General features: G+C 45.3%; 1 protein-coding gene across 1 annotated transcript in view; it reads right to left on the minus strand.

The window, feature by feature from the left end:
- The window catches only part of CACNA2D3 (calcium voltage-gated channel auxiliary subunit alpha2delta 3), a 714,521-nt gene that overhangs the window by 128,331 nt on the left and 560,343 nt on the right, over positions 1-25,847 (minus strand). The window contains exons 18-26 of the mRNA XM_058678785.1: positions 18,361-18,432; positions 18,040-18,101; positions 16,603-16,670; positions 13,661-13,706; positions 13,427-13,524; positions 11,241-11,334; positions 9,393-9,488; positions 5,426-5,547; positions 2,501-2,581 (exon numbers count right to left, since the gene is read on the minus strand). Of these exons, the coding sequence (XP_058534768.1) occupies positions 2,501-2,581; positions 5,426-5,547; positions 9,393-9,488; positions 11,241-11,334; positions 13,427-13,524; positions 13,661-13,706; positions 16,603-16,670; positions 18,040-18,101; positions 18,361-18,432 (739 nt within the window). The remainder of the gene's footprint in view (positions 1-2,500; positions 2,582-5,425; positions 5,548-9,392; positions 9,489-11,240; positions 11,335-13,426; positions 13,525-13,660; positions 13,707-16,602; positions 16,671-18,039; positions 18,102-18,360; positions 18,433-25,847) is intronic.

The raw sequence follows: 25,847 nt of genomic DNA on the forward strand, positions 1-25,847 counted from the left end.
CCAGCCCACTGATGGCAGCAGGGGAGCTGGCAGGCCCTCGTGAGGAGGCCAAGAAGATGGATGAGGCCTTGTTTGTGCATGCAGCCTGATGTGCAGATGGACGCCTGCCCAGTCGGACTGGCCTTTCTTCAAAGGTGTCATTGACAGATGAGCATCTGAATGTTTTTGTTTAAGAAAGAAAAGCAAAGAAAAACAAGAGAATCAAACAAAACAATAAACTCTTTGACTCCCAAATAATAATGCATTACAACCAAAGCATATGAGAATATCAGAACAGACCTGGGAGTGAGGCAGAACTTTGAAAGCAGTTCTTGATACTTGTTTGCAAAACTGCATACCTTTTCTTCCAGGTAAGTTCCAGTTTAACACAATAACGTCATTGCTGGTCCATGATGTTCCATCTGGGCGGAAGGCACACAGATGGGGGACATGCCCATTTACATGCTAAACTTCATCTACCAAAACAAGGCCTCTTCTCCAATGAAGACTGCTGTTTTGATTTTCAAGAGGTAAACAATCTCTTTCGCCTAATTTGAAGAAAATACCCAGAGGAGCCAAATGGAATCTGTTATGATGGTTGTGTGCGAGTTAATAAAATCTGCTCCTCCATCCAAAAAGCGCTCTGTGTCTGGGGACAGATGGGTCCTCTTAAGGCCATGACCCTCACAGGGTTGCATCAATAGCGATCTTCAAGATGAAACCCAAGCAATTCTGTTTTAGCTCACATCTGCCAAACTCCATTTGAAGAAGAGGGTTGATAATCACCAATCTTAAAGGTAAAAATTAAATACAGCTCCTCAGATGGCCTTAATCTCACCTTTCAGGTTTATCTGTATTTATGCTTTTGAAAATAGGGACCTGTTGATACATATCAATAAGCCTGTTCTGCCCACTTTGACTGAGCTGACTGGTGTCTGGCCTGCAGTCTCTGGCCAGCACTGTAACTCAAAGATAGATACGCAAGCTATTTGGAAAATTCATGTTCTTCTCTTAACTGGAAGAACAGTACCCACAGTCATATGGGTACTCCTAGTTCCTTATCATAGTTCCTTACGGCATAAGGAACTCAGCACCATTTGAACACAGTTGGTGAAGCTGGACACAGGTGGCTGGGATAAACATAATGGTCTACCCAGAGCGTTCTGAATGAGAAACCCAAGGAAAAGATTTTTAAAAAAAATTTCATGTTTATATGGACGGACAGACATGGCCCAGTCATGTCTGTGATAGTCGCTACACACAGCCCCAGCTTCTAGGAGACAACATCCATCCAGTAGTCCGCTGGCTGGAGGGGAGCAAGTCTGCCTCCTTGATGCAAGCATAAATCTTGTGAAGTTACATGATCCTGTCTCTTGTTGTTCTCCAGGACCTTGAGACATGAAGTGACACAACAGCCATGAATCTACAGCGCCCCTATCTCCTGGCTGACTAACAACAGGCCTGCCCAGTCCAAGATAAGATACGGGTCAGACACATAGGAATGCCCTCCTTGCCATGTGCAATAAACCAGGGACCACCAGGGCACTGCTCCCAGCAACACAATTACGATGCATAGGACACATCAGACACAGAGAGTGGAAGAGTTGTACTCCCCAGCCAATGAAACACTACTTACAACACATCTGCTCCCTCTGCATTCCTTCCCACACTTGCTCAGTGAGCAAACACACAGAAGATGAGGTTCAAAGTCACCCTGCAGTATCACTTACAGAGGAAGATGGCCCCAGAACAAACTGACTTCCTTTGACAAGCCAAACAATATGAGGATGGTGCTTGAAATATATCACCAATCCATCAGCCAATGAAACCAACAGGTCTATATTAGAAGCAGAGTACTGCCAGCCATGATCTCAGTCAGTCAGTCTTCCAAGGAGGGCTTGTGGCAGCTCTTCTAGTTCTATAAGCCAGATACTGCCAATGAAAGCCACTCAGATCCTGATTTTGCTGAGAGAAAAGGGAAAAGGGAAAAGCCAGCAATGGGGTTTTTTGGTCGTTTAGGACTTGGTCATAAATTTGTTTCAACTTTCTCCTGTCTCCCTCACCTAGTAGCTGTAGAGGGATCTCTCTCTCTGATTCCTCAGGGGGATTACGGTGAAGGAAATTACACTCTTTCTGGAGACACACACGCTTCAGCTTATGTTTGCCTAACGTCATGCCACGTTTTACTCGTAGGCCCAATGTTACTAATTAATGATTAAGGAACTGGAAATTCAGAATTTATTTCAAATGAGCATGCTATTCACTGTCAAGTAATTCTCCTCTGCACAATCCAGTGACTTATCAACCAAGTTTACATATACAAGCCCTGGGAAAGATTTCTATGCTCAAATCAGACATCACCAGCTGTCAACACCTAGCCAGGAAAGAGATGGCACAAAACTTTAGTTTTGTTTTTTCACTCTACTTTTGAGGAAATACATTTGTCACATAAAAGTAGCTGACTAGCCAGATGAATGGACACCATGGTCACTCTGCATTCACTGAGGGACATGTCATTTACCTGCTACCACGGGAGATTTCCGTTCATCCAGGAGCTGGATGGAGGTACTTGCTGTCACCACATTGCTTTTGTTGACTGTTCCTGTGAGAAGAAAATCCACCATAGTAAAACTGGACCTAATGACAGTGCACACATGAAGACAACAATCTCATTGGCAGACAGACACCAATTAGGAAATTTATTGGGGGCTTGGTTTCCAAAAGCGAGACTCTAGGGTACACTCTGCCACTTCTGTCAGGCTATTTGGACTAGACTCCATGCCCTGAGTTGTAGCTGCCCTGGGAAATGTCCAGCCTCTTGACAGTGACATCCCTGACTACCATGGAGGGACCCCATTTTTGTTCACCCACAGCTATTCATTGCAATGTTTACTGTGTCCATGCCACACGCAGATAATCTCTCTGAAAATAGCCATGGAGAACTGCATGAAATAAAAACTTTTAAAATGTTTTTACAGTCAGTTGGCAACTCTAGCTTTTATTCATTGATCAAGTCTGGTCTGATCTATATAATTCTAATATTCAACTTAGTTTTTCAGAGTAAAACTGTTCTAAAAACAGACAGAGCTGTAATGCCATCTTTATGCCAAACCCTTACTAAAGTGGTAATAATACAGCATTGGCATTAGATTTTCAACAACTAAGAATGGTTCCAACATCTGTGAAATAAAACAAACCCTGAAAGCCCACTGTTAATCATTATTAGTCCAGTGCCTGCCTTAGAAATGGTACTCAATGAACACAACTTGAACAGAACCCAGTTGAACTGAGAGGTAAGGTAAGCCAAACTTGGACCTAAATGACTGAAGCAGTTAAACTTTTTTTTCCTGGCAATAAAAATCTGCTTCTTTCCCAGTGTACAGGCATTCGATACGTAACAGAGAAAAAGAAAGCATATCCAACCACACTGATTTGTACTTGGTGATTTTAAGATATCCCCTGAATTTAGAGAGGTAAAGAAATCTCCAAACATGCTACTTTACAAACATCCGTAACTTGACCATGAATAAGGCAAGTTTCTTTTCATTATAGGATAGCATTGAAAGCTCACAGCAAACCTCAGTTAACAAAAAAACCAATTCAATGACAGCTTTGATGAATGGGAATTTTACTTTTCCCCAGACATAGTTCTTTTAGGAAAGACAGTGAACAACAGAAAATTTTTGCCAGTAAGTGGTCATCACACCCAAGTGGACGCACACACAAAGAAGTTCCGGGGATGCTCTCATCTCCCATCACTCCTTCTGCCTCTACAGTGTTGGATCTAAGCTCTGTCAGAAAATCATAACTTACTGATTCCAATAGTCAGAAGAAGAGCAAACGAGGCTATATATTAGGTTAGAGATGTTTCTCTAGAGGACTGTGAGAAAGTCTAGAGATTGCTTGACAGAAAGAAGTGCACATTATTAATTAAAGATTCACAACAAAGAGAAAAGTTAACTCTCTAAGCTTACATTTTTGATTAAAAACCGTGATACAAGGCTCCGGCATTGTAATGCAATGTGTTAACCTGCCATCTATAACATCAGCATCCCACATCAGAGCGCTGGCTGGAGTCCAGGCAGCTCCACTTTTGCCCTAGCTTCCTGCTGTGAACAATGAATCTGGTAGAGGCATTGGAGATGGTCCTAGGGCTTGGGCCCTACCATTCACATGGAAATGGAGTTTTAGGCTCCTGTCTTTGATCTGGCCCAGTCACAACTGTGACTAAATAAGTGGATGGAAGGTCTCTGTCTTTCCACTCTCTAATATTTTGCCTTTAAAGTAAATAAAGTAAATGTATATGTTTTTAAAAAGTGTCATGTGGACAAGCAGAAGGGAAGAACTTTAGAAATATGGAAATTTGTATTTATGAAAGCACCAATGCATACGAGCGCGAATACACAGAAGTCAATTAAGCAAGAGCCCACAGACCCATACAACCTAGACTGCAAGCATTCCCCAGGACTATGCTATCTGACATTCCAGAATCTGACAGTTAACAAGCAGCCCTTCTTTGCCTAGCTCCATTATGGAGGGACTGCCTTCCAAATGAGCTCATTTGGTATCAGACAACTTGTCAACAAGCTTTCCTCACATTTCAAAAATCACTCTCTCTGAGTAGGTTTTCAGCCTTGGACATGAGAACATACTACAGCTGAGGCAGGGGGTTTGATAATGAGTGCTGGGCAGCTGTCCTTGGGTTCATTTAGGAATATTTAAAAGAGCTACTAACAACAAGGCTCTGGATGGAACTTTCTAGAGAAGTTCAAGTTTACAGAAGCACATCTTCCAACTTGAAAGTTCCTACGATGACTAATATTGACCCTTACACAGAGACATGACCATAAACAACAAATGGTCGAGACAGAAAAAGCCACACACAAGTGAGAAGCATTTCCACTTTGTCTCATTAGAAAACTGGTTGATACAAGAAAGCATTGGTTCTTTTAGGAGTAAGGCGGCCTTTGCTATGACAGAATTCTAGAACTAGAATAATCACCTGTTACACACCTTGCTTTGGCCCCTGTTAGGAGAGCACACAGACCAAAGACAGTGAGTCTTCATGCATACCAGTCTCCATCAATTCAGTCTAAAGGGCACTTTGGCTTTGGATGTGACACAACTCACTGGCATTTCTGGCAAAAGATGCCTAAAGTTTAAGTAGGCCTCAACAACAATAACAAAAAAAAGGACTAATGAATTTGTATTTACACTTTACAGGGTGCAAAATGCCAGCCCTGCCTTCTGAAATGTTGTTGGCTTGATGTGGTTAAGGAAAACTCATTTCATGTGGGGTCCCTCCCGTGATAGAACAGGTCTTGGGCTCAGGGTTGGTGAGATGCTCACCACTGGCTCTCAAGACTGACCTAAGCTCTTCAGTGTTTGGGCACCTCCATGGTGCTGCCCACAACGGCCAGGACCTGCTCTCTATGTGTGCACCCACCTGTGCTGAATGGGATTGAGTAGACGAAGCTGCCTGGGATCTGCTCGGCGGCTCTTCTGTACCACAGAGGGAAGTGGTCTGCGTTGAAAATGTTCTCTTTGTCTCCAGCTTTCAGGAAGTCCCTGGAGACGAAGTACAGCACAAGGCATCACTCATACGCTCAAACCTTGGTGCTCAAACCTATCGCACACCATAGTCTTTGCCAGGGTCAGTCTTTGGAGCCCCAGCTTGCCTTTCTCAGTACAGAGTGGGCCTTTTCAATCTTGCACACCTCAGATTACTCAAAAATAACCTGGGGAGCTCCAGCAGCCATATAATGAGTAAATGGAATGCTCTTTCTTCTGTCATATCGGGGGAACCAAGGAGAACATGTATTGAGGATGTAAATCACCCTTAGAAAAGTCTAAGGGGTTTAAAGTGGGTCTCTGACTTCAGCTTATTGTTTATGCATCAAAGTAGACATTGACATGCCTTTATCTTCCTCTCAAAATTATTCTCATTTGGCTACTACTTTAAATTTGCTTTCAATTGAAAAATTCAAACCACAAATAATTTATGGAATCCAAAGTGGTGTTTTGATCTCTATCCAAACTGTGGAGCCCACAGAGCTAATCAATACAGCCTTCCACACTGGGCCACAGGCACAGCCATGGCTGAGCTGCAGGCATTTCCACTCCTGCTGGGCCTGTCCAGTGCTGAGGTGCATGGACCTACAGGCCAGAGGGACCTTATCACTGTACCAGCACACGCTGCTCTGGGGGCACTTGCATAGAAGGGATGAGGAGTTCATCAGCTAGACTGATGGTGACACTCAGCTTTTGCAGCCAGTACGTGATAAGTCCAGAACACTAAACGTCTGTTTTTCCATGGCTCTGCAGCCCAGGATGGTCCTGGCACCCAGCACAGTGAGCAGGAGCCTGCAGCACTTGACTTCCGCCCGCCAGTTCCGGTGTTGATTAGAAAGGATGGGGTTCAGGAAAGGCCTTGGAGGTCCCTGCCAGCCTCAGCATTCAGGAGGAAGCAGGGAATAGCTGATGCTATAGCAGCTGATAACTCAGCAAGAAAGAACTTTCTAGATATAGGAGTCATTATGGTGAATCAGGTGAGACTGTTCTACACTCTGGACAAGTGACCTTGGACAAGTAACTGAGTCTCGGGCCCCCATGCAATAACACATAGGACAAGTCTATGAGGACCAGAAGTGGGCTCACACGAATTTAGATAATCCTTTCTCTAAAAAAGCAGCATTTTATGTATTTTCTTCTGCTAGAACGCAGAATGAGAGAGTTAGCAAATGTGTGGATGTGTGGACAAGTCTTTCTTCTACTATTTAGTCCCCAAATGCTTTAACAGCTTGGACTGCCTAGGATAAATCCAGAATCCATGAACTCTATTTTGGTTTCCTACATGAGTAGAACAGGCCCAAGCACTTGAAACATCTGCTGCTGCTTTCCAGAATGCATTAGTATAAAGTAGAACTGGAAGTGCAGTAAGTAGGACCAACAACCAGCCACAACAGATGTGGGAATCCTAAGCAGTGGCTAAACCCCTGTGCCACAAATGTATACCCTAAATTCACAGGATTCTCAAAGCCCATGAATCGTTCATGCTCTCTGTGGTACAAAAGGCAGGTGCGAAGCCATCATATTTCAAATGTAATTAGAGGAGAAAGTTAACATCATCACACTATTTGCATGTGATAGCAAAGGCCATACTGAAGGAACAGAATACATTATTGTTAATATTGGGAATGATGGTTATGAACTGTAGCTGACCAACTTCCAAGGGCAGGTGGCACTGTCAGGAAATGGCATACCAGTGTAGGAGACTGAGTACAAGTTAATTTGGGGTTGGGAACTTTATATCATCTAGCTGTTTACCTAATCTTCTGAACTGTTCCTTGTACGGTCTGGTCAAATTAAAGTCAGAAATAAAAGTTTGGGCTAGAATCAAAGACCTAGATCTCACTGAATACCATTTGATAGGATGGAACAGGCAGGCCAAAGACATTATGATGTCTTGATTATATATCTATGATTCAATGATGAGTTCTTGGAGACAAAGGAATTATTCTAATCATGCAGAGTGAGTACACACTCTGGCTCACACACAGTAATAGCATAAGGATCTCAACTCGTGCAACAACAGCTCTAACTTTCCAAAGAAGTTTCCTAGCCATAGTCTTTTATTTCAAATTAGGTACATATTTATGCATTTCAGAGAGAGAGAGAGAGGAGAGAGATATTTATTGCTCTTCTATTGGTTCACTCTCTAAATGACAGGAGGTAGAGTTGGAGCAGGCCAAAGAACTCATTCCAACTCAATGATGTTATTCTGGGCATGCGGCATGGACCTAACTACTTGAGCTGAAACCTGTTGCTTCCCAAGGTATCCATTACCAGGAAGTCAAAATCAAGAGCAGCACCAAGACTTGACTCTGGGCACTCTGATACAGGATGAGGGCATCCAAAGCAGGGTCTTACCCGCTATACCACATGTCCAGCTCAAGCCTTTGTTACTTGCAGTAACTGAAGGAGATCCTTACCTCAGTTCCCAGAGGAGCAGAAAATCAAGGACATGGTGACAGGAGTCAGGGACCCATTCTAGCATTTGTGAGTTTAGTTCTGACTGCTTTCAAATCCATTACAGCCATGCAGATTACAGAGAGAAAGAGGCAGTGCTTGATTGCTGTTACTGTTCCTCTTCTCTGCTTGCTTTCATCTCAATCCAGCAGCCTTCTTCTCTGGGCATTCAAAAAATTTGCTGCTCTGTCTCCATTCACCTCTCTAGATCCCAAAAGGAGAAGGCAATGTGTATCTCTAGTCCTTTGCAGGAACTTGTTCTTTAGAGAAATAACTGAGGGTAGAGAGCTAAAGAGACTTCAAAAAATCTTCACTCACAGCTATAACTGGTACATGAGAGCTATTGAAAAAGCAGTAGTTATGGCATGGGACATTATTCTCCCTAAATACCTGACATGTGGCCTATCTTCCACATTAGGTTCTGTAGATTCATGGTTGGTGTTGACCTCATCTAACTGCTACAAAGAGTATTGTCCAGTTAGAGCCCGATGTGGGAAGAACATCTCCTTGGGCCCCTGGTGGGTTGACCCTTTTCCAATTTATGACCAGACTATGGCTCAGAAATTCATCTCCAGAGATCCCGAAGCTGTATGAGGTTCCATGATGAACATTCTAAACTCAAACACCTCCAAATCACACTTGAGTGTGCCGGATCTTAGGTCCCATTTGTCTCCTCCTTTGCTCCGGAGGAAAGAAACTGAGTACTCATCAGTGGGCTTAGGAAAGACTTTGAACTCTCCATCAGCTCTGGCGGCTCACTGAGGACATGGGGGCTCAGGTTGCGTGGTAGATCAATGGACAATGATCTACTGGATTCAGCTAACACTATTCCCCTTCTGCCCATGTCTCCTTGCAGTGCAAGCAGAGCCTGGCAAAATAGATGGCCCATCCTGGGGTTCTATAGCGGATCAGGCGACACCCAAAAGGCACAGAGGCTTATGAAAGCAGATGCCAATCTTAAAATGCTGCCGTACATCCACATAGGCAGGGATTCCTCAACATAGCTGCTGAACAGATGGACGCACCCACAGCTCTGATGCCACGTGTCAGGAGGTGAGTACTTCCTTCTTCTGGCTGCCCTTCACCCCCACCCAAGTGGCCACACCCTCTCCCAAGCTGTGCAATGACCCACCAGAGAGAGAATGGCCTCCAGCATGGTGGACAGAGGCCAAGAAGCATGAGGAACAGTGGGCTGTGTTCATGCCAAGGTGCAGGTGAATACAAACACTGGGCCTCCCATGGCAGAACAGAGAAGAAATCTCAGCATGCCTGGGGGATGTGAATTTTGTTTCTAATCATTTCACATCCAGAAATCAAAGAAGCTTCCAGTTGAATTTCCCATATCAGGAGCCAACTGGGCCCCTACAGGGAGCCCCGCAACTTACTGATTGGTCAGCTGCTCAGCCCCGACAAAAAGGTTGATTCTTGAGAGGCCTGTGCGAGTGCCGAGGAAGGCCACCTCCACACCCTTGTCAGAGTTCCTGAAACAGAACAACATGCATCATGGAGGTGCTTCCAGACAGGAAGAAGAGAGTGGACTTTGCATTTGAAAACACCTAGACAGTTTTACATGAGAGCAGTAGGAAACATGAACTTGAAACGATGGACATGCATATACACATACAGAGGCAGGCACCAAACCTAGAATGCATTTTTTTTTTTACCCCAGTAAAAGCAGTCTTGGAGGAAAATGAAGGCCTTCCCACTACTCAAAACTGCTGAGAAAAAAAAAAAAAACACATCTTGAACCACAAACACCTCTTTGTTTCTCGGTTTCTGGTGTGAGCTCAGAGAGCAGGCCACAAACAAAAAGAACTTTAAGGAAAGCTTGGTGCTAGTCTTTTGTGTGGCTGCTACCAAATCTATTCTTGGTCCTGCTTACTTGACTAGGAGGGCATGCATAGGAACCATAATAATCTGAGCAAGAAAAAAACTAGTGTAAAACTTCACCAATTGTATGCTACTTCTGTGACAAATGGTAGATATTTGAGCATGTTTTTCAGGAGATCTGTAATACTTGTCTCTAGCTGGCCCCTTGCACACCTCATCTCTGCACATCTCCCAGTCATACTACAGGAGTCCTTTGCTGTGCCTCTGGCCATTTGCACACACTGTTCTGTTTCCACGGAATGTGTTCCAAGTGTTGAACTAGCTCCTACCTTTCCCCTCTTCTCCAGCTCTTGTTACAGCTTATGTGTTGTAATTTTCCTTCAAAATAACTGTCAGAATCATTACTATGGCACATTGTCCACCACAGGCACAACAGTCAAGGACTTCCTTTGTTTGGGTCGCCAATGCCTGGCTGGATAGCTGGTACATAAGAGACACAGAATCCATACTTGATGAATGAAGGAGCAGAAGAATAAATGAAGATGGAAGGCAAATGAGTGGCAAAAGAAAAAGGAAGATTAAAAACAATGAAAAAATTAATGAATAGAAGAGTGGAGAGGACTGACCAACGTATTACATGCAAGTATAAGGATCCAGCTCCCTGCTTGTGGCCTGGGAAAGTAGTGGAGGATGGCTCTGGTCACTGCGGCCACTTGGGGAATGAACCAGGAGATGGAAGATCTTTCTGTCCTTCTCTCTGTAAATCTGATCTGCCTTTCCAGTAAAAAATTTTAAAATCTTTAAAAAAAATAAAAATAAGGAGTGATTTTCTTATTTTCAATCTTTCATAGCCTACTTAAAAGTAGTAGTGGACAACATTAACAGAGAACTGCTTATGCAGCTCACACCCTAGCCTTCTGACATCTGCTACCCCTGGTGCTACGACAACCTCTCTCCACACTCCTCTTTCCTCTACTCCAGAAATCAAAGCTCTGGGTTACATCTGACATGCTTGGAAATAAGATTCTCACTTCCCTGGTCTGCTCAGTCTCCCCTGGCCTGCGTCCCAAGCTCCCTCAAACCCACAGAGTGGATGGAGCTGAGGCCAGGCAGGAAATACAAAGCTCCTTCTGCCTCCCTCTCTCTGGGAAGTGTCACCCTACCTCAGCACACAGAATTTCATGTCGAGTGAAAACTCAAACAAATTAGATGTCAACCCCAGGAACTTGCCATCCAAGCCTGAGTCGCTAATCTGCCCTAGCTCTTGTGGTTTGCAGCTTTGGGGAAAATTAAAGAACTTTAACACCAGTCTCCCACAACACTTGTATTCTTTAAACCATAACCATATTTTGGAGCGTTAGTGAGGAAATGACCATGAACGGCAGACACGTGCAACCACTTACTCAGATTTGTTGAGGGCCAGGCTGGTCCAGTATGCTTCAATGGGCGCGCTCACCACAGCATCGAAAAGGACTTCTTGGATCAGTTCTTTATCACCTGTTGGGAAGCACAGGGGAAACAGACAGCTCAGACCCAACCCTGAAAAGGCTCCTGTAGCAGTGGTCCTTGGATCTGCAAACTTTTTTTTTTTTTTGTCCCTCACACATGGTGTTTCTATACGAGTTAACTTCCCCGCAGCCATGCATTTAAAAGTCCTGATACCTGATACACCAATTCTACAGAGGCCTCCAAAGCATTTAGAACGGATGACAGTAAATTAAGGGACTGCGATGTTGGCTACTTCTGTTTTCTGCTCTTTCCCCAGTCTTGCTCTGGACCCGCAGGCTGAGGTCCAGGTTCAGAGACCAGAAAAAAGCCAACTCCATGGGAAGCTGGTTCTTGTCACCTTTACTCTGTTCGGCACTAAAATGTGCAAGGCTTCAGAGAACACAGGGAAACAATCACTCAAGGACCACCAGACTCTTGTTTCGGGATTCCTTCAAGGGCTTATTGTTTTTATTTCTTTCATTTTAAAAGAGGATATCTGTATCCACAGGGATCTTGGCGGAGTGTTGTGGTAGATGGTTCAAGTTGGGGGGAGACCCTAGAGTTACCCATGTTCTCCAAGCACTTTGCAGAAGCAGGCAACCAATGACCAGGAGGCACCCCAGTCCCCAGCAGGGTCGGAAGCCAAAACACAACTGAAGTTTACTAAAAGGCAAAACTTAGTTACAACTTCACGCTACAGCAAAAGACGCTGCATACATGGAGACACAGTGAAGCTCCGGAATTTTACATCTCAGTTCAAACAAATGTTCTGCAGCTAAATGACCTACACAAAGAGGTTCCAAAACATGGAATGAATGCAGACACAAACTAGAACATGACAGACTACTTTAAAAAGTTTCAGAAATAGTGAAATAAAGCAAGAATATATTTTGGTGCAAGGAGTTTTCAATTATGTATTTTTAAAAATAATATATTTACTTGCAATTCATGTCTGAGTGCAAAACTTTTTGAAATCCATATTTTTTATTCTATGCATTTTTTCACATGCATTTTCTATGATTTGTGAACTTTTCACCTATGTAGTAGACATGCATATGGCAAAAATTACTATGTTAGCACATCATATACTACATAAGTTTAATACACAAAACAATGAAAACGATGCTATATGTTACTCACAAGTAGCCTACATATGTAGTAAGAGAATAAAATGAAAGCTATTGCTGAACAAATCAGGATGGTCATTCTTTATGGGAGAAGTGTTCCCCAGGGACTGCAACATTATCCATAAATATTCATTCCTTATGCTATCGAAAGCAAATATGGAAAAATATTAATATTTGGTAAATCTGAATGGCTCTGTCTTTCAATAGGTCATTTAAAACAGTCCAGGAAAATGAGACACTGGTTCCTGCACTGTGCATCTGGTCCTTGTGCTAGCTCGTGAGGAGGCTGTTCAGTCGCTGCATGATTTCCTTCCACGTGTCACAGGATGGCTATGGCTACTCCACAGAGTAACTCAGGTAAAACCTTTTCACACCACTGAATCACAATTACTTGTCAGAAGTAGGGCAGGTGTCATGCTCACATTTGGTGGGTCTGCCCCTCCCCAAACTGTGCGTAATGGAACATTCTACAATGTGACAGTGCCTACTCTTGCCTCTGTCATGGGTGGACACCCTGACTTGCTGTTGAGCCATCCTTTGTCCACTTCTTACTCACCAAGCTCCCATCGAGGACCCTCGGACAACCCCAGTGGTGACCCTACTCTTAGGAGAACTAGACACCCTTGGCTCCAGATAAGACAAGTTCTATCTTCCATCGTGGTTTTCCCATTTGTAAAGCAAGGGAGCTGGCTGAGTGCATGTTTAATGTCCATTGGCACAGGTAATTTTCATCCTGTTCAACTTCCTGACTACAAATGGTCTGGTAGAGGGGATAGACCCAGTGCAAAGGGTTAAGCCATGATTGGGGATTCTGTGTAATTTTGAGCAACCCAATTTTGTGCTTCTAGAGAAACCAGATGCTGGGCTGGACCGGATAGGAGTGACAGTCTCTGCCAAAGCCAAGCTTCCCTGGTTTGCTGTTGCCTCCCTGCCACCCCCACATGTGCACATGCCATGCTCCTAAAGGCACTCACACTGCAACAAGGGTTCTTTGCCTTTGAGGTAGAGCTTAATAGCTTCTAACTGAGACAGATGCCGGTGCTCAGGATGTAGGTCAGTGTTACAGTAGGACCTAAGAACATGACAGAGAACAAAACAAGAGCGTGTAAACATATGCAGTATCTCCTTCCTTTACCTCTGATTCAGCAGGAAAGCCAACCCGAGGGCAGTAGATCCCCATGCTGATGAGGGGTTCTTTAAACTCTTACCATTCATCTGCCAAGGACACGTCCGGGTGCTCCAGATCATGCAGGCCTGGGGAGGAAGAAGAAAGCATGCATGAGTAAGCAGCCCTCCCCCACCCACCTGTTGCTTTAAGGATTCTCGAGGAGGCCTGTAGGGGATGGAATGGAGGCAGGCACTGAGCCCAAAGTGTGCTGCCCACGAAGAGGGACTCTTCTCAAAGGAAACACTCCCTCCCATTCTACCTCCCTCTGCCAGCGCCACTGCCCTCCCTGGTGGTGTGCCCAGGGAAGCCTCGGAAGCCCCTATGCCAGCAAGTCCTGGGGAGACGCTAGGCAGTATGATCAGAAAGGATTACTGGGCCATCCCAGTGTAAGCTGGGAACTGGGCTGAGCTGCTGAACTCCTGTGGGATGTGAGCAGACCCCTTAAGCAAAGATCTGAGAGAGGAGAGGGGGTAAGTCTAACAGCCAGCAGAGCGGTCCTAGCTGAAGAAATCTGAGCACAGAATTGTACCTGCACAGATATTAAGGATGACAATTCTGGTTTTTTTTTCTTTTTGTGGTTTTGGTTCCATTCAAGCTTCAGCCACAAAGCCCTCTTTGGCTGCATTTCAAAGGAACCCCCTAAACAGCTTGATTGCCTCTCTCAATTCCCAGGGCACCAAAGAAATATTCATTATTTTCTAATTCTCTCACTTCTGATCTTGGTCCTTTGGACAGTATCACATGTACTGATTGGCACTGCTTACAGCGGTGACACAAGCTCCAATTTACTGCACAATTAATGTGCACAATGGTCGCAAAAGATGTAGTCAAAATTCCAAGGGAAATTCAGAAGACAAACAATTTCAGCACTTAGAATTCCAGTCTGTCATTTCAACATCAGTAGTGACATCTTACATGTTTTAGCAAAGCCCACCTGTTCACCATCTTTGCCATAGCTGGTGTTGGCTTCTACATTCTAGAAGGAACAGTCCTTATATTGATGATCCTCTAAGTGTGTAGTTGTCATGCCCAAAGAAGCCTTTCCCTCTCCAGGAAGAGAAGAGAACAGTAATCTTGGCAAAGCTGTCAAATTAACAAGACCCTTGATTTGCCAGCCTAAGGGGAAGCAGCTTTCCCAGCTTCTATTACTCAGCGAAGTTGGCAGGAATGGAAGGCCTTTATTTACAGAGGACCAACAGTGAGAGGAAGATCTGACCTCATTTGTGTGGATAACCAGACACCCCTTGCTGAGGATTCAAACGAACTTCTTGCATGGTGGTTATAGTTAGCTCTAAAATTTTCTCTATATGACTGCTTGATTTAACAGCTGTGGACCAGACAGGAAGATAGCGACCCAAGAAAATGATCCAAAAGACAATTGCTAAACAACCATGTGCATGTATGTGCTGTGTGTGGCAGAGAAAGAGAATGGGAGAGAAGAAAGCAAAGAAGACAGAGGGGAGGAGAGGAGAGGAGTGGGCGGAGGAGAGGAGAGAAGAGGGAGGAGAGGGGAGAGGAGTGGGGGAGGAAAGAGGAGGGGAGAGGAGGGAGAAAGAGAGGGGAGGAGGGGAGAGGAGAGAAGGGAGGGGAGGACAATGCAGGGGAGGGGAGGAAACAGAGAGGGGAGGGGAGGGGAAGAGAGGCCCCTATACTGAGAATTGAGAAGCAACAGACACCTAAGGCATGGAATTGCTGAATAAGCTCTCCTTCCATTGTTCTGACTATGAGTAGCTTCCTCAACTTGAGCTCTGATGGCTTAGGCATGGCTTTTCTGACCTCATGGCCAGTATTATCCACAGAGCCATGCTTGGCCCATAGAATTAGAAAATTAAAACATGATCTCTGTGAACACATTTTGTGGCATAACTTGCCCGTGTTTTACTGTGCGTCTCTGGGAAGGAGAATGCAGAGCTCCACCTAGGCCACAGCAAACTCCTTTACTCTTATTTCTGTCCCATAAGATCTTACAGTTGCTGGGGGAATAAAATCCAACATCTGTGAAATGATGCAGGGACAATCAACAGTAAACCAGATGGCTCACTGTGGAACTCGGTGTCTTCGGGACCATCAATCTTGGCTGGGTCATCCGAATGGGCCGTGGGTGGTCCAGTTTCTGGAAACTCACCACATTCATTTGTAACCGGTTCTAAACAATTAAAACTTGGCTTGTAATTGACCTTCCTACTCTCCGCTGTCATTTCTGGGTTAACTCAGGAAGAGTAATGTTCTAGTCTAACTCCTTCTCTAGGGAGATGAAAAACTCAATGTCCAGACAGGGGACAAGGGGACTGCCTAAGACCACTAGGAGTGCAGTCTTCCAAGAGACCAGGCCCCACTCCTACTGCCCTGGGCCCTAGGCCCATGAGAAGAGTGACTTTGCTGAACTTTAGTTGGGAATCAAGACTGTGTGTGTGTGGAGTGCATGTGGAGTGTGTGGTGGCATGTTTAAAGTTAAAACCAAAGTAACAATGGCCATTGTTGACTAGGTCACTGTGCACCTGTGCTTGATGAAGACAAGAAGATTGGGAGCCCAAGGTGCTTCTTCCTCCTTCCAACCCATATAAACTATGTCAACTGTCACAATGACAGGGCTGCCAGGACACATAAGAGAAATGTGTAGCTAACTAAAGCTTCTACATCTAGGCTTGAGTTCTTACCTTACTGTGTGTGTTTTCTCCTGGGACCGATTCTCATCTATAAGCTCAATACCATTTGGGAATGACTCCCCTACCCGCCACTGAGTTGCCACAACAACTCATTGGTTCAAAGTAGAATCCAAACAAATTAACTCTTCACAGAGGGCTGCCCTGGATCAGGGTTTCTCGTTTGGAAACCTGGACAAATTGGCAAGAGGGGTCACAAAAACAGCCAAAGATCTGAGTCAAAGGCCCAACTGCCTGGCTGGTCAGAAGTTGGCCTGCAGGAGCAAGTTCCTCAGCTAACCAAGAGCTTTCTCTCCATGCCACGCGAGTAGCATCTTACCTTCCTCGATGGTCACATTTCCTCGGAAAAAATACTTCCCATGGCCCCTGGAGAGCGCCACACCTAAACTGTGCGGAGAGACAGAGCAGACGTTGAGATCACGGTATCCCTGCAACGGACTTGTGGGCTAACTTTTTTTTTTTTAATTTTCCATTTTCGCATTTTCATTTCATGTTCTGTAAACAGTTTTTCTAACAGTTTACTTCCAAACCCCACTGATTATAGTGGGTGTTGGTTTTTCTTAGGTTCACGCAGCTGCTTCAAAGTCATTTCTGATTGGAAATGCCAGCAGCAGTTGGCCGATCGTGTGTGTCTTCTAGAGTTGTAGCAAACAGCTCAGCCTTCCAGCAGAGCCCTTCTCTGAGATGCCCGCCCCAGGGCAGTGCACCCTGCTCCCTATTGCCTTCTGTGCCTCAGCCCAACATTCAGGCAAGCACAGGTCTTTCTAGACCTTACTGTCTGTGAGTGAAGGTAAAGAAAAAAATCTTTTCTTGAGGCAAAAACTCTCCCTGCCATTTGAGTGTAGCCACACTGCTGTGTTGTAGATGTCTTTGCTCAAACCTCTTCTTAGTCTAATAGGTTTTCCATACTCTCACTGGATTGATTTAAGCTCCTTTCTGTTTTTGCCTCAAGCGAGAGACGATGTTTTAAAAACATTGTCTCTTCATTTGGCAAACCCTCTTAGCAGCTCATGTGTTTCTGGATTGTTCCTGGTTCCAATGGAATCCATTTGGCAGCATCTGATAGCGATGCTAGAATGTAGGTCTCAGATTCCTCTCTGGGCAGTCAAACCTTTCTCTCCATAGTTCTATGGGAGTGAGACGTTACTTCAAGGACATGAAGTAGACTTGCTGAAATAACTTTTTAAATAAAATGATAGCATCACAATACCAAGAGCAGCAGGAGTGTTACACAGGCACGTGAAAGCAGGCAATGAAGCTAAACCATCGCTCAGGACAGTTACAAAGAGAGACAGGTTCAAAGGCAGACAGACACAGGGGGACAGCAGAGGGAGGCTGACATAGCGGCGCAGCATGCAGGCACGGAGCGGCCGTCTCAGCGCAGGATGGCTGCCTGGCATGAAAACAAGTGGGACACATGGGACAGCAGGTTAGATGGTGAAGAACTGACTCCTGTAACACTCTCTTCACCCTTTTAGGAACTCCAGAAACAATTTACTCCATGATGAGACACAAGGTCATGGCACAGGGAATGAATTCTACGTGGCGAGCCTGAGCCATCTCCTCTACTCTGTTGGGGGGACAGTGGGGTGGGGGTGGAGAACAGGGGAGGAGGCAGCCACAGGCTCAGCATTCCCCAGCCTTTCAACAGGGCATTCGGTTACTGCAGCCGGTGTGCTCTGAGTGCGCCAGCGGGCTTTGTGCAAACACCATCGATGGATCTGATGGAATGTTCATGTATCATGGTCAGCTGTACCTGAAAGGGGTACCCTTGATGTCTGTATAATAGTAGTCATTTGTCATCACCAAAACCCGTTTCTAGATTGAAAAAGAAAAGTTGCAGAGAAAAGAAAACACGGTTAGTCTGCTAAGTGAAGTTTTCAGAAATAAATAAAAATAAATGGACACACTATGATCAGGTTAACAGAACTACATGAATCTTGTTTGAGATAAGTAAAGACAAGAGAAAAATGATCTCAGAGAAAGATATTTATTCCAGATAGAGCTTTCAGAGCTAATTTTTCACAGTGGTTTGTTTTAAATTAAGCGGCAAGAATGTTCGAGAAAAAAAATGTACCCCTTTATCCACTGTCTTCTTCACCTCCATGGAAAACTTCCCCGTCTTTCGATTCACCATGGCATTCCTCAGCTACAAGAATAAGAGAAGATGGGCATATTAGTGCTTGCCTACAGTTGTCATGCTGTGCGTGTGGCTAGTGTACAGTAGAATGAGGGATGCTCTGGCCGCTGAATCGCAGGTGGCTTGGAGATGAAGCCCACATCCTGGCACTCACGCCTCTACTAAAGCACCGTCTAACCACCCTGGTACAATGGGGCAGAGGCTGCCAATAACCAACAACTGGCTTAGACTTCCACATGGGGCACTGGTGTAAGTTCCAGAACAGCACCAGCCCGGAGTCCACATGACTGTGTGTCCTGAGGGTCAGGGACTTAACCCCCTCCTGCCATCTGCTAAAATATGCTGGCAGCAAAAACAATTCCAGGGATGAGCTATTTTCAAAAAAAAAAAAAAGGCACTGATTTTTGTCATGAAGAAGTCATTTTTCAAAACATAATCAAGTTAAAGATGTTTTCCTACACAGTAGTTAAAAAAAAAGGCCTACCATTTGGAAGACAGAGGTTCGTTTTTTTTTAATAGTATGAGTCACCTTGAAATGCTCTCTGAGCCATCTGGGCCAATTAATGGCCTTGCTGACAGGGCGCTGGACAGGGGCGACCCCATATGAGATGCTCAGAGATTCCCATCCACTGCTCACTAGGAACCAGGGGCCTGCGCTCCTCCCCCACCCCAGGCTGACCTCATCTAATGACTCGTGCCCCTTCCGTGGGTTCAGAGGAGGACAGCAGACATAGCGATGACAGATGTGCAGCCCTGGGCACCAACAGGACACAAGTCCATTTAATGGAAGAGGAGCCAACGTGGACACGCCACAGCCTGCCAGGGAAGGTTCTTTCCAAGCCCTGTGTCTCGCTTTTGAATCATTTCCCTTCATTCCTCCTTTGGAGAAGCCTGAGTGAGATCTGGGGGACTTGCAAAGCTCATAGGCATGCTAAATTTGATTCGGGGCTGCTTCATTTTGGGTCTGCATTCCCATGTTCGAAAAGAGAGAGAGAAAGCCTGATTTGTAGCTGGAGGCTTGTATAAAATAAAACATATATTTTACCCTAGATTTTTTTTTTAACAACACATAATGGGCATTTCTGGAAATATTTTCCCATTTTAACTTTCTGTGGTTTTGGATGGAGAGAGCTGGTCCTAATTAAGTCTACTTTCTAACTTTTAAGAACGGCTCGATTTATCTTTAACATGGTTTTCATTTTTCTTCTTTCTGGTGCCTGCCTAAAGCCATTTGGGACCTTCCCCTCTCACATTCCCCAGGCAAGCTGGAGATTAGGTAAGCCTCACCATTCCTCCATGCAGCCCACCCCGACCCCCCACCCCAGCTTCCAGTAGTAGGGAACAGTCGGTGCCTGGACTAGGAGGATCCAAGGCTTGGATCACCATTGTCATCTGCAGGCAAACTACTAGACTGTTAGTACGGTCCTGCCTTTTTCTGAAGTAACAATAAAGGAAGTTAGAGGTTATACACCTACCAGCATGGCAGGGCAGCAGCATAGCTAAGAAACAGACTTGGGGCCCGGGGAGCAGTTGGTGTGAAGGCACAATAGGTGAGGCCACCACTTGTGATACTGGCAACCCATATGAGCACCGCTGTGGGTCTCAGATGCTCTGGTTTCCCTGCTAAGGTGCCTGGGAAAGCAGCACAATATAGCCCAAGTCCTTGGATCACTGACACCCATGTGGGACACCAGGAGGGGGCTCCCGGCTCCTGGCTACAGCCTGGCCCAGCCCCAGCAGTTGCGGCCATTTGAAGAAGTCAACCAGCAGTGGGTGAAAGATATCCCTTTCTCGCTCTCCCTCCATTACTCTCTCTCTGCACCTCTGTCTCTCTGTATGTATGTATCTGTTTCTCTCTGTAACTTTGCTTTTTGAATGAATAAAATCTACAAAAAAGAAGGAAAAGCAGCCCTAGTGGAACTTGTTCTTTTTCTTCTGTTGAGAGCTGGAGTGTCATGATCTTGGGCAAATCACTACCTTCTCTGTGCCTCAAGTTCCTGTTGTACAAATCCGACTCCTGGCAGCACCCAAGTCATACTACTGCAGTGGGGTTTGGGTGACTCCAGATTAAGAAGAGCGCCTGGCAGAAGCTAAGCAAGGGGTAAACATTGGCTAGTACCTGTGTTACATGACATTCCTGGAGCCAGCATCACCATCAGGAGCACCCCAACATCTTCATGATCATCCTCCTTACTCTCACTGAGGATCTGAAACCTCTTACTTATGGAACCAGGAGTAAAACCTCACATGTGCTTCAGACAAATGCTCAAATGTTGTTAAACTAGGAGTCACATAAGAGATGCACTCCAGGACTATACTACCGTGGTAACAATGGAGACAATGGTGAGGAGGGAAGACAAGAAGTGAAGACTGGGAGGGGGATGGAAGAATTCCTGTATTTACAAAACTGCATCACAGAAAATACAACTTTTAAAAGAAATGCATTCTATGCCTAGGAAGCCCTCTGTAAACCATCTGAAGGGATTATGCCACTGCAAGTTGTTGTTCAGGAACCCTAGGTAGTTTCTGTGACCTCTCCCCCAACTCCCTGGACTGGACATTGTTTCTCGTAAGTACCTGTGTGTTGGTACAGGTAGAAATGTTTACGGTCCAAGGTCAAGGGAGGTGACCCAAGATATCAAGGCTCAAGTTTGGCTACAGACACAAACCAACTGTCCTGGGACCTCTCTGCAGCTCAAGAGCACCCCTAAGTGAGGATGCCTAGACCCCAGGGAGCCTTGTCTGGGGCTACTTAAGAAAAAAAAAAAAGAAAGCCACAAGATTTTCACATAGCTTATATAGTATGAATACTAGTTACTGCAATCTTACAATAGGACAGGAACAAGTTTTAAAACCTACCATTGCAATCCCATTCTACACATGGTGAAACTGAGGCATGGTTCAAGGGAACCATCCAAGCTAACAGTTTCTCCACCTCTTGAGCTCAAGTTCTTAACCTCTGCTCCCCGGATCAGGAGAGGGAGTGCCTGGATGCAACCCAACACTTAACAGCAGTCTTATAAAAATGATGTATTGTTATTCCTAGCTTTCTTTTTAAATCAACTAACGGGTTTCAAAACATGGCCACGCCACAGTCTGAGGCTTTAAACTCACAGAGGGTCCCCCTCTCATCCCAGGTACCATGATCCTGGAACGGTGAGAAAATGCTTGTGTCCTCACAGCCAGGAAGGAAAGAGCTTAGGCGATGTTCTAACAGAATGGTCCAAACACACAGGTAGAGCATGGTGAGGCTGCAGCATTCTGGAAATATCCGTTTACTTTCTGAACAGACAGAGACTCTAGAAGAAGAACAACCTGTCCAGAATTACATACTTACATCTGTGATGCCCCTGAGACTGCAAGGTATTAGAGAGAGACCCAGAGCAGGCAAGACAGATGGGAAATAATAACACTATCAGTGCCCTCAGGGGGCAGGAATGCATTGCTACCAGCAGTTGCAATGACCTTTGAACCAGCCCCTGCCCACAATGACAGCAGGGAACAACTGGGAAATGGCACAAGATCCAACAGAGGAAAATCTTGGAGTAAGTTCTGGTATGGTTAGCATAGTACGTGGTCATTAAAAATCATATGGGTAGATGTTATCTAAACACCTAGTCAAAGCAAGGCAAATAAAGAACCTCAGTGGTTTATATGCGGTACTTTTCTTTTGTCCTACTGGATGGATGGATGTGTCTGATAACACAGTGCACAGCCAGGCAGCTCTCACTGTAGTGTCAATAAAAGGTACTACCCTGTGGAGCTGAATTTCAGAATCTGGGGCAGCGATCAGCTTCCCTGTGCCCGGTATGTGTGTGTCCCTAAAGTCCCCTTTCTACAATGCTGATATTACTGAACAAAGCACTGACAGCCAGAGGCCACACTGCCCTGCTGTCCTGAGCTGGCTGCTGTGACATCCCACGCATAGCCCTTCAGGAAAGCCTGCCAGAAAAAATGCAGTGCCTGCCATAGGTTGTGTGTGTGTGTCCTTACAGCATGATAGCTCATTCTCCTAAGGGAGGCTGAGTAGTGTCCACATCAGAGCAGGAACCTCATTGTTCCCGGTGCACAGTTCCATGTGCTTCCAAGCCCTTTCGTGACACGCAAGCCTCGTCACATTGGCAGATTCAATGAGAAAAGGATGCATTGCATCAGCAGGCTTGTTACCCCGAAGCAGCTCTTGAAAATAAGCTCAGGCCCAGAGCACGTAGGCAACACAATCTCCCTTGCTCTCCGTCTCCTACCCCTACTGTAGCCTGGACAGTCAGGGTAGGCTGGGCTTGCCTCAGGGGTTCAGGGCTTCAGCAGGAGCTGGAAAAGACCACAGTCAAGGTAAAACAGTCAACTACTTGGAAACATGAGGCTTTGGGGCGATTTGAGAAGAAAGGACTGCAGGGAATTTTTACTGAGATGTGGGTTGACTGGGGGCAGTAAGAAGGCGGCTTGTGTTGTCACAGCAGAGCTCGCCTATGGACGTGAGGTAGAGTCGGTGGTGGAGGATTTTTTTTTATTGAGAGTATGTGGATAATCATTATGGTTAGCAGCTCCCAGAGCAAGGCACTCTTCGTTTTTGCCTGCACCCCTCAGGGAGGGAGAACTCTTCTATCATGAGCACTGGAAGACAGTCTCAACAACCCCTGGGTCCCTCTGTAGCATTCTCCAGTGTCAGGAGCATAGCTCCAGGAAGCCAGATCACCTGCATTGGAACCCCTCACTATGGGCTCTTGGACCATTACACCAATGCTTGCCTCAGTTTGCACATCTGTCAAACAGGGATAGCAATGACACGAACTTCTTAGGATTGCTGTGAGGGAGAAATGCGCTTAGAAGAGTACATTGTGCAGGAGAGGTCAGGATAGGGTAGCTTTTACTAGGCATGAGTTTTGCTTTCTTTTTTTAATACAAGGGTTGTCTATTCATAGGAATAATCATGTTCACTGTAGAAAGGTCGGTAGTGACTACAATGGAATAGGAATAAACCAGAAACCATCCTTAATTCCTTTAGCCTTCTCTGGGAATTTAAACCAAAGGATAAACATAAAGAAGATAATTTTTCCTTCCCAGAGGCAATCCACACTGAAGATTCAGATAGAGCTGTGTGTGTGTGCGTCTCTCAGTCCCCTGCTGGCTCCTGGGTTTCCCAAAGATGTTCCCTACTCAGTGTGTTGTTGATGTGAGATCTAACTCATCCTCAAGACAGGGAGAGAAGTCTCATCATACTCCTCTTATTTTAATCTAGGCCAGTCCATTTTGCACATGTTCTAATGATCTAAGCAATCTTATATAGCTTCTGGAAGTATGCAGTGTCTTTGCTATAAATAAGTTTGTCAAATTTGACAAGAGCCTGGCTATCCCAGAAAAGTAGGACACTCCACCCAAGTTCCCTGCAGTTGGTCACACACTGCTGCTGCTTCCTCCATGGGCTCTGCCCTCATGGTCTTTCCCCATCCTCTGCCATTTCTAAGAAAACCCCATGGCTAGCACATGGGCTTGTAAGATTTCTATGCACACTTCACACAGATGTTTTGCACAGATTCAAGGATACTCTGATCAGTGGGTGCAAATCCCCAGGGGAGAAGTGGTGGCTCAAGTTGTCCCAAGTCAAACATGTTGATGGTAAAGTAATTTGCATTTTAAAGGCACCATGTTCCCAATGTGACAGGAGACCCAAACCACAGAGATAACCGGAGATCAATTTGTGTGAAATAAAAGCACTGGATTTGCTTGAAATGGTGACATTTTGAAGGTGGACAGGCAGGATGCAGTTCTAGGAGTCCAGAGAAGGTGAAAAAAACATACACAGGAGACCAAGAACCCAAAGCCTAGAGCTCTGATTATAAAAGAAATCAGCCCAAGTAATTTAAAAAAAAGACATTTCCAATGGCATGATTTGTAAGAGGGGACATTAGTTGGGTTGTGGGTGGTAACCGGAAGGAACAAAATAATAAATGTTTTCATGTAGCATGTGGAGAGTCCCAGCTTGGTGTTAGCTAGTGGAGGTGTGCTCACTTGACATTGTGCAGTAACGATGAATGCAGCCAAGCTGGCCTTCTGTGTTGATGAAAATGGAAATGAGGGTGCATTGGAGAAGCATGGTGACATGCTTTATGCTCTCTGGGAGAGAAAACACAAAGACCAAAGATCAGTGAATTCCAAAAACAAACTAGAAAGCAGTGGTTAAAGTGGAGTTGGAAGAGAGGGAACATGAAGGGAAAACACCTTTCAAAAGATTGCTGGGTCCAGTGAGACCCTGTAAGCACCCAGAACCTGGTGACTCATGAGGACGGTAAGGACAGTATTAACAATTGCGACCGCCCCGAGGATGGTCATCAGGGCGCACGGCAGGGCAGGCAGGCAGGTTCACGCCTTTCAGGAGTTTAGTACATTCAATCCTCACAACAGTTCTGGAAGGCAGTAACAGCCAGACTCATTGTACTGGGGAAAAAAAATCCATGGCACAAAAAAGCAAAACCAAGGTGGCTAGTGTTGAAGCATCACAGATCCAGGTACCACCTGTGACACTGGCATCCCGTATTAGAATGCCCATTTGAATTCAGGGTGTTTCATGTTTAGTCCAGCTTCCTGCTGATGTGCCTGCAAAGACAACAAAGCATGGTCCAATTTGTTGGTTCCCTGTCACCCGTGTAACAGACAACCATGGACTTCCTACCCAGCCCTCACTGTTGCTGCCATCTGAGAGTGAACAGTGGACAGAGGATTCTCTCTCTGTCACTCTGCCTTTCAAACAAACAAATCTTTACACTAAACCAAATAAAATAAGTCTTTACAATAAACCAAAGTTGAGGGGCCTAGGGAAAGTCAGAATTGAGAGACAAACAGCCAACAAGCTGTGAAGGTGGGATTTGAACTGGGCCAGTATCACCTGAGCAGTGCTGGGTCAGGGAAGCAGATACACATCACACACAATGCAATCCCAGCAGATGGGCTCCCGGCGACAACATTTCAGGAGTAATAAGATCAGAAGCTATCACACTCGACAAGGTCACGGAGTTGATGCGGCGTCTGGCTGGTGCAAGTAAGGAAAGGAGAACCGATGAGGACGAAGCCTTTATCAAAGAGCAGGGTTATTTTGTCTGAACTTGGGTTTAAACAGATTTAGCACAGATGAAGAAGGAAATAGGTTAATTTTTTTTTGAAATAGGTTAATTTCTAAAACAGATGTGCCAATTGCATTTTACAGGAGAGGAAGAAACTCAAGAGAGGCTGATGCTGAGACGGCGCAGCGAGCAGACGGTGTGAAAAGAAGGCAGGCTGTGTGGAGAAGGGTGTGACGCCGGCCCCTCTCTGGGAAAGCAAGTGAGCCCTGTTTGGGGGGGCAGACAGTTCTCATCACTACCCCTTTGGTCACCAGGACAGAGTGGGAGATGGAAACGGTGCTTCCTCAGTGATGACATGTAAGAAAG

The sequence above is a fragment of the Ochotona princeps genome, chromosome 21, assembly GCF_030435755.1.
Source record: "Ochotona princeps isolate mOchPri1 chromosome 21, mOchPri1.hap1, whole genome shotgun sequence".
In the NCBI taxonomy this organism is placed as follows: Eukaryota; Metazoa; Chordata; class Mammalia; order Lagomorpha; family Ochotonidae; genus Ochotona; species Ochotona princeps.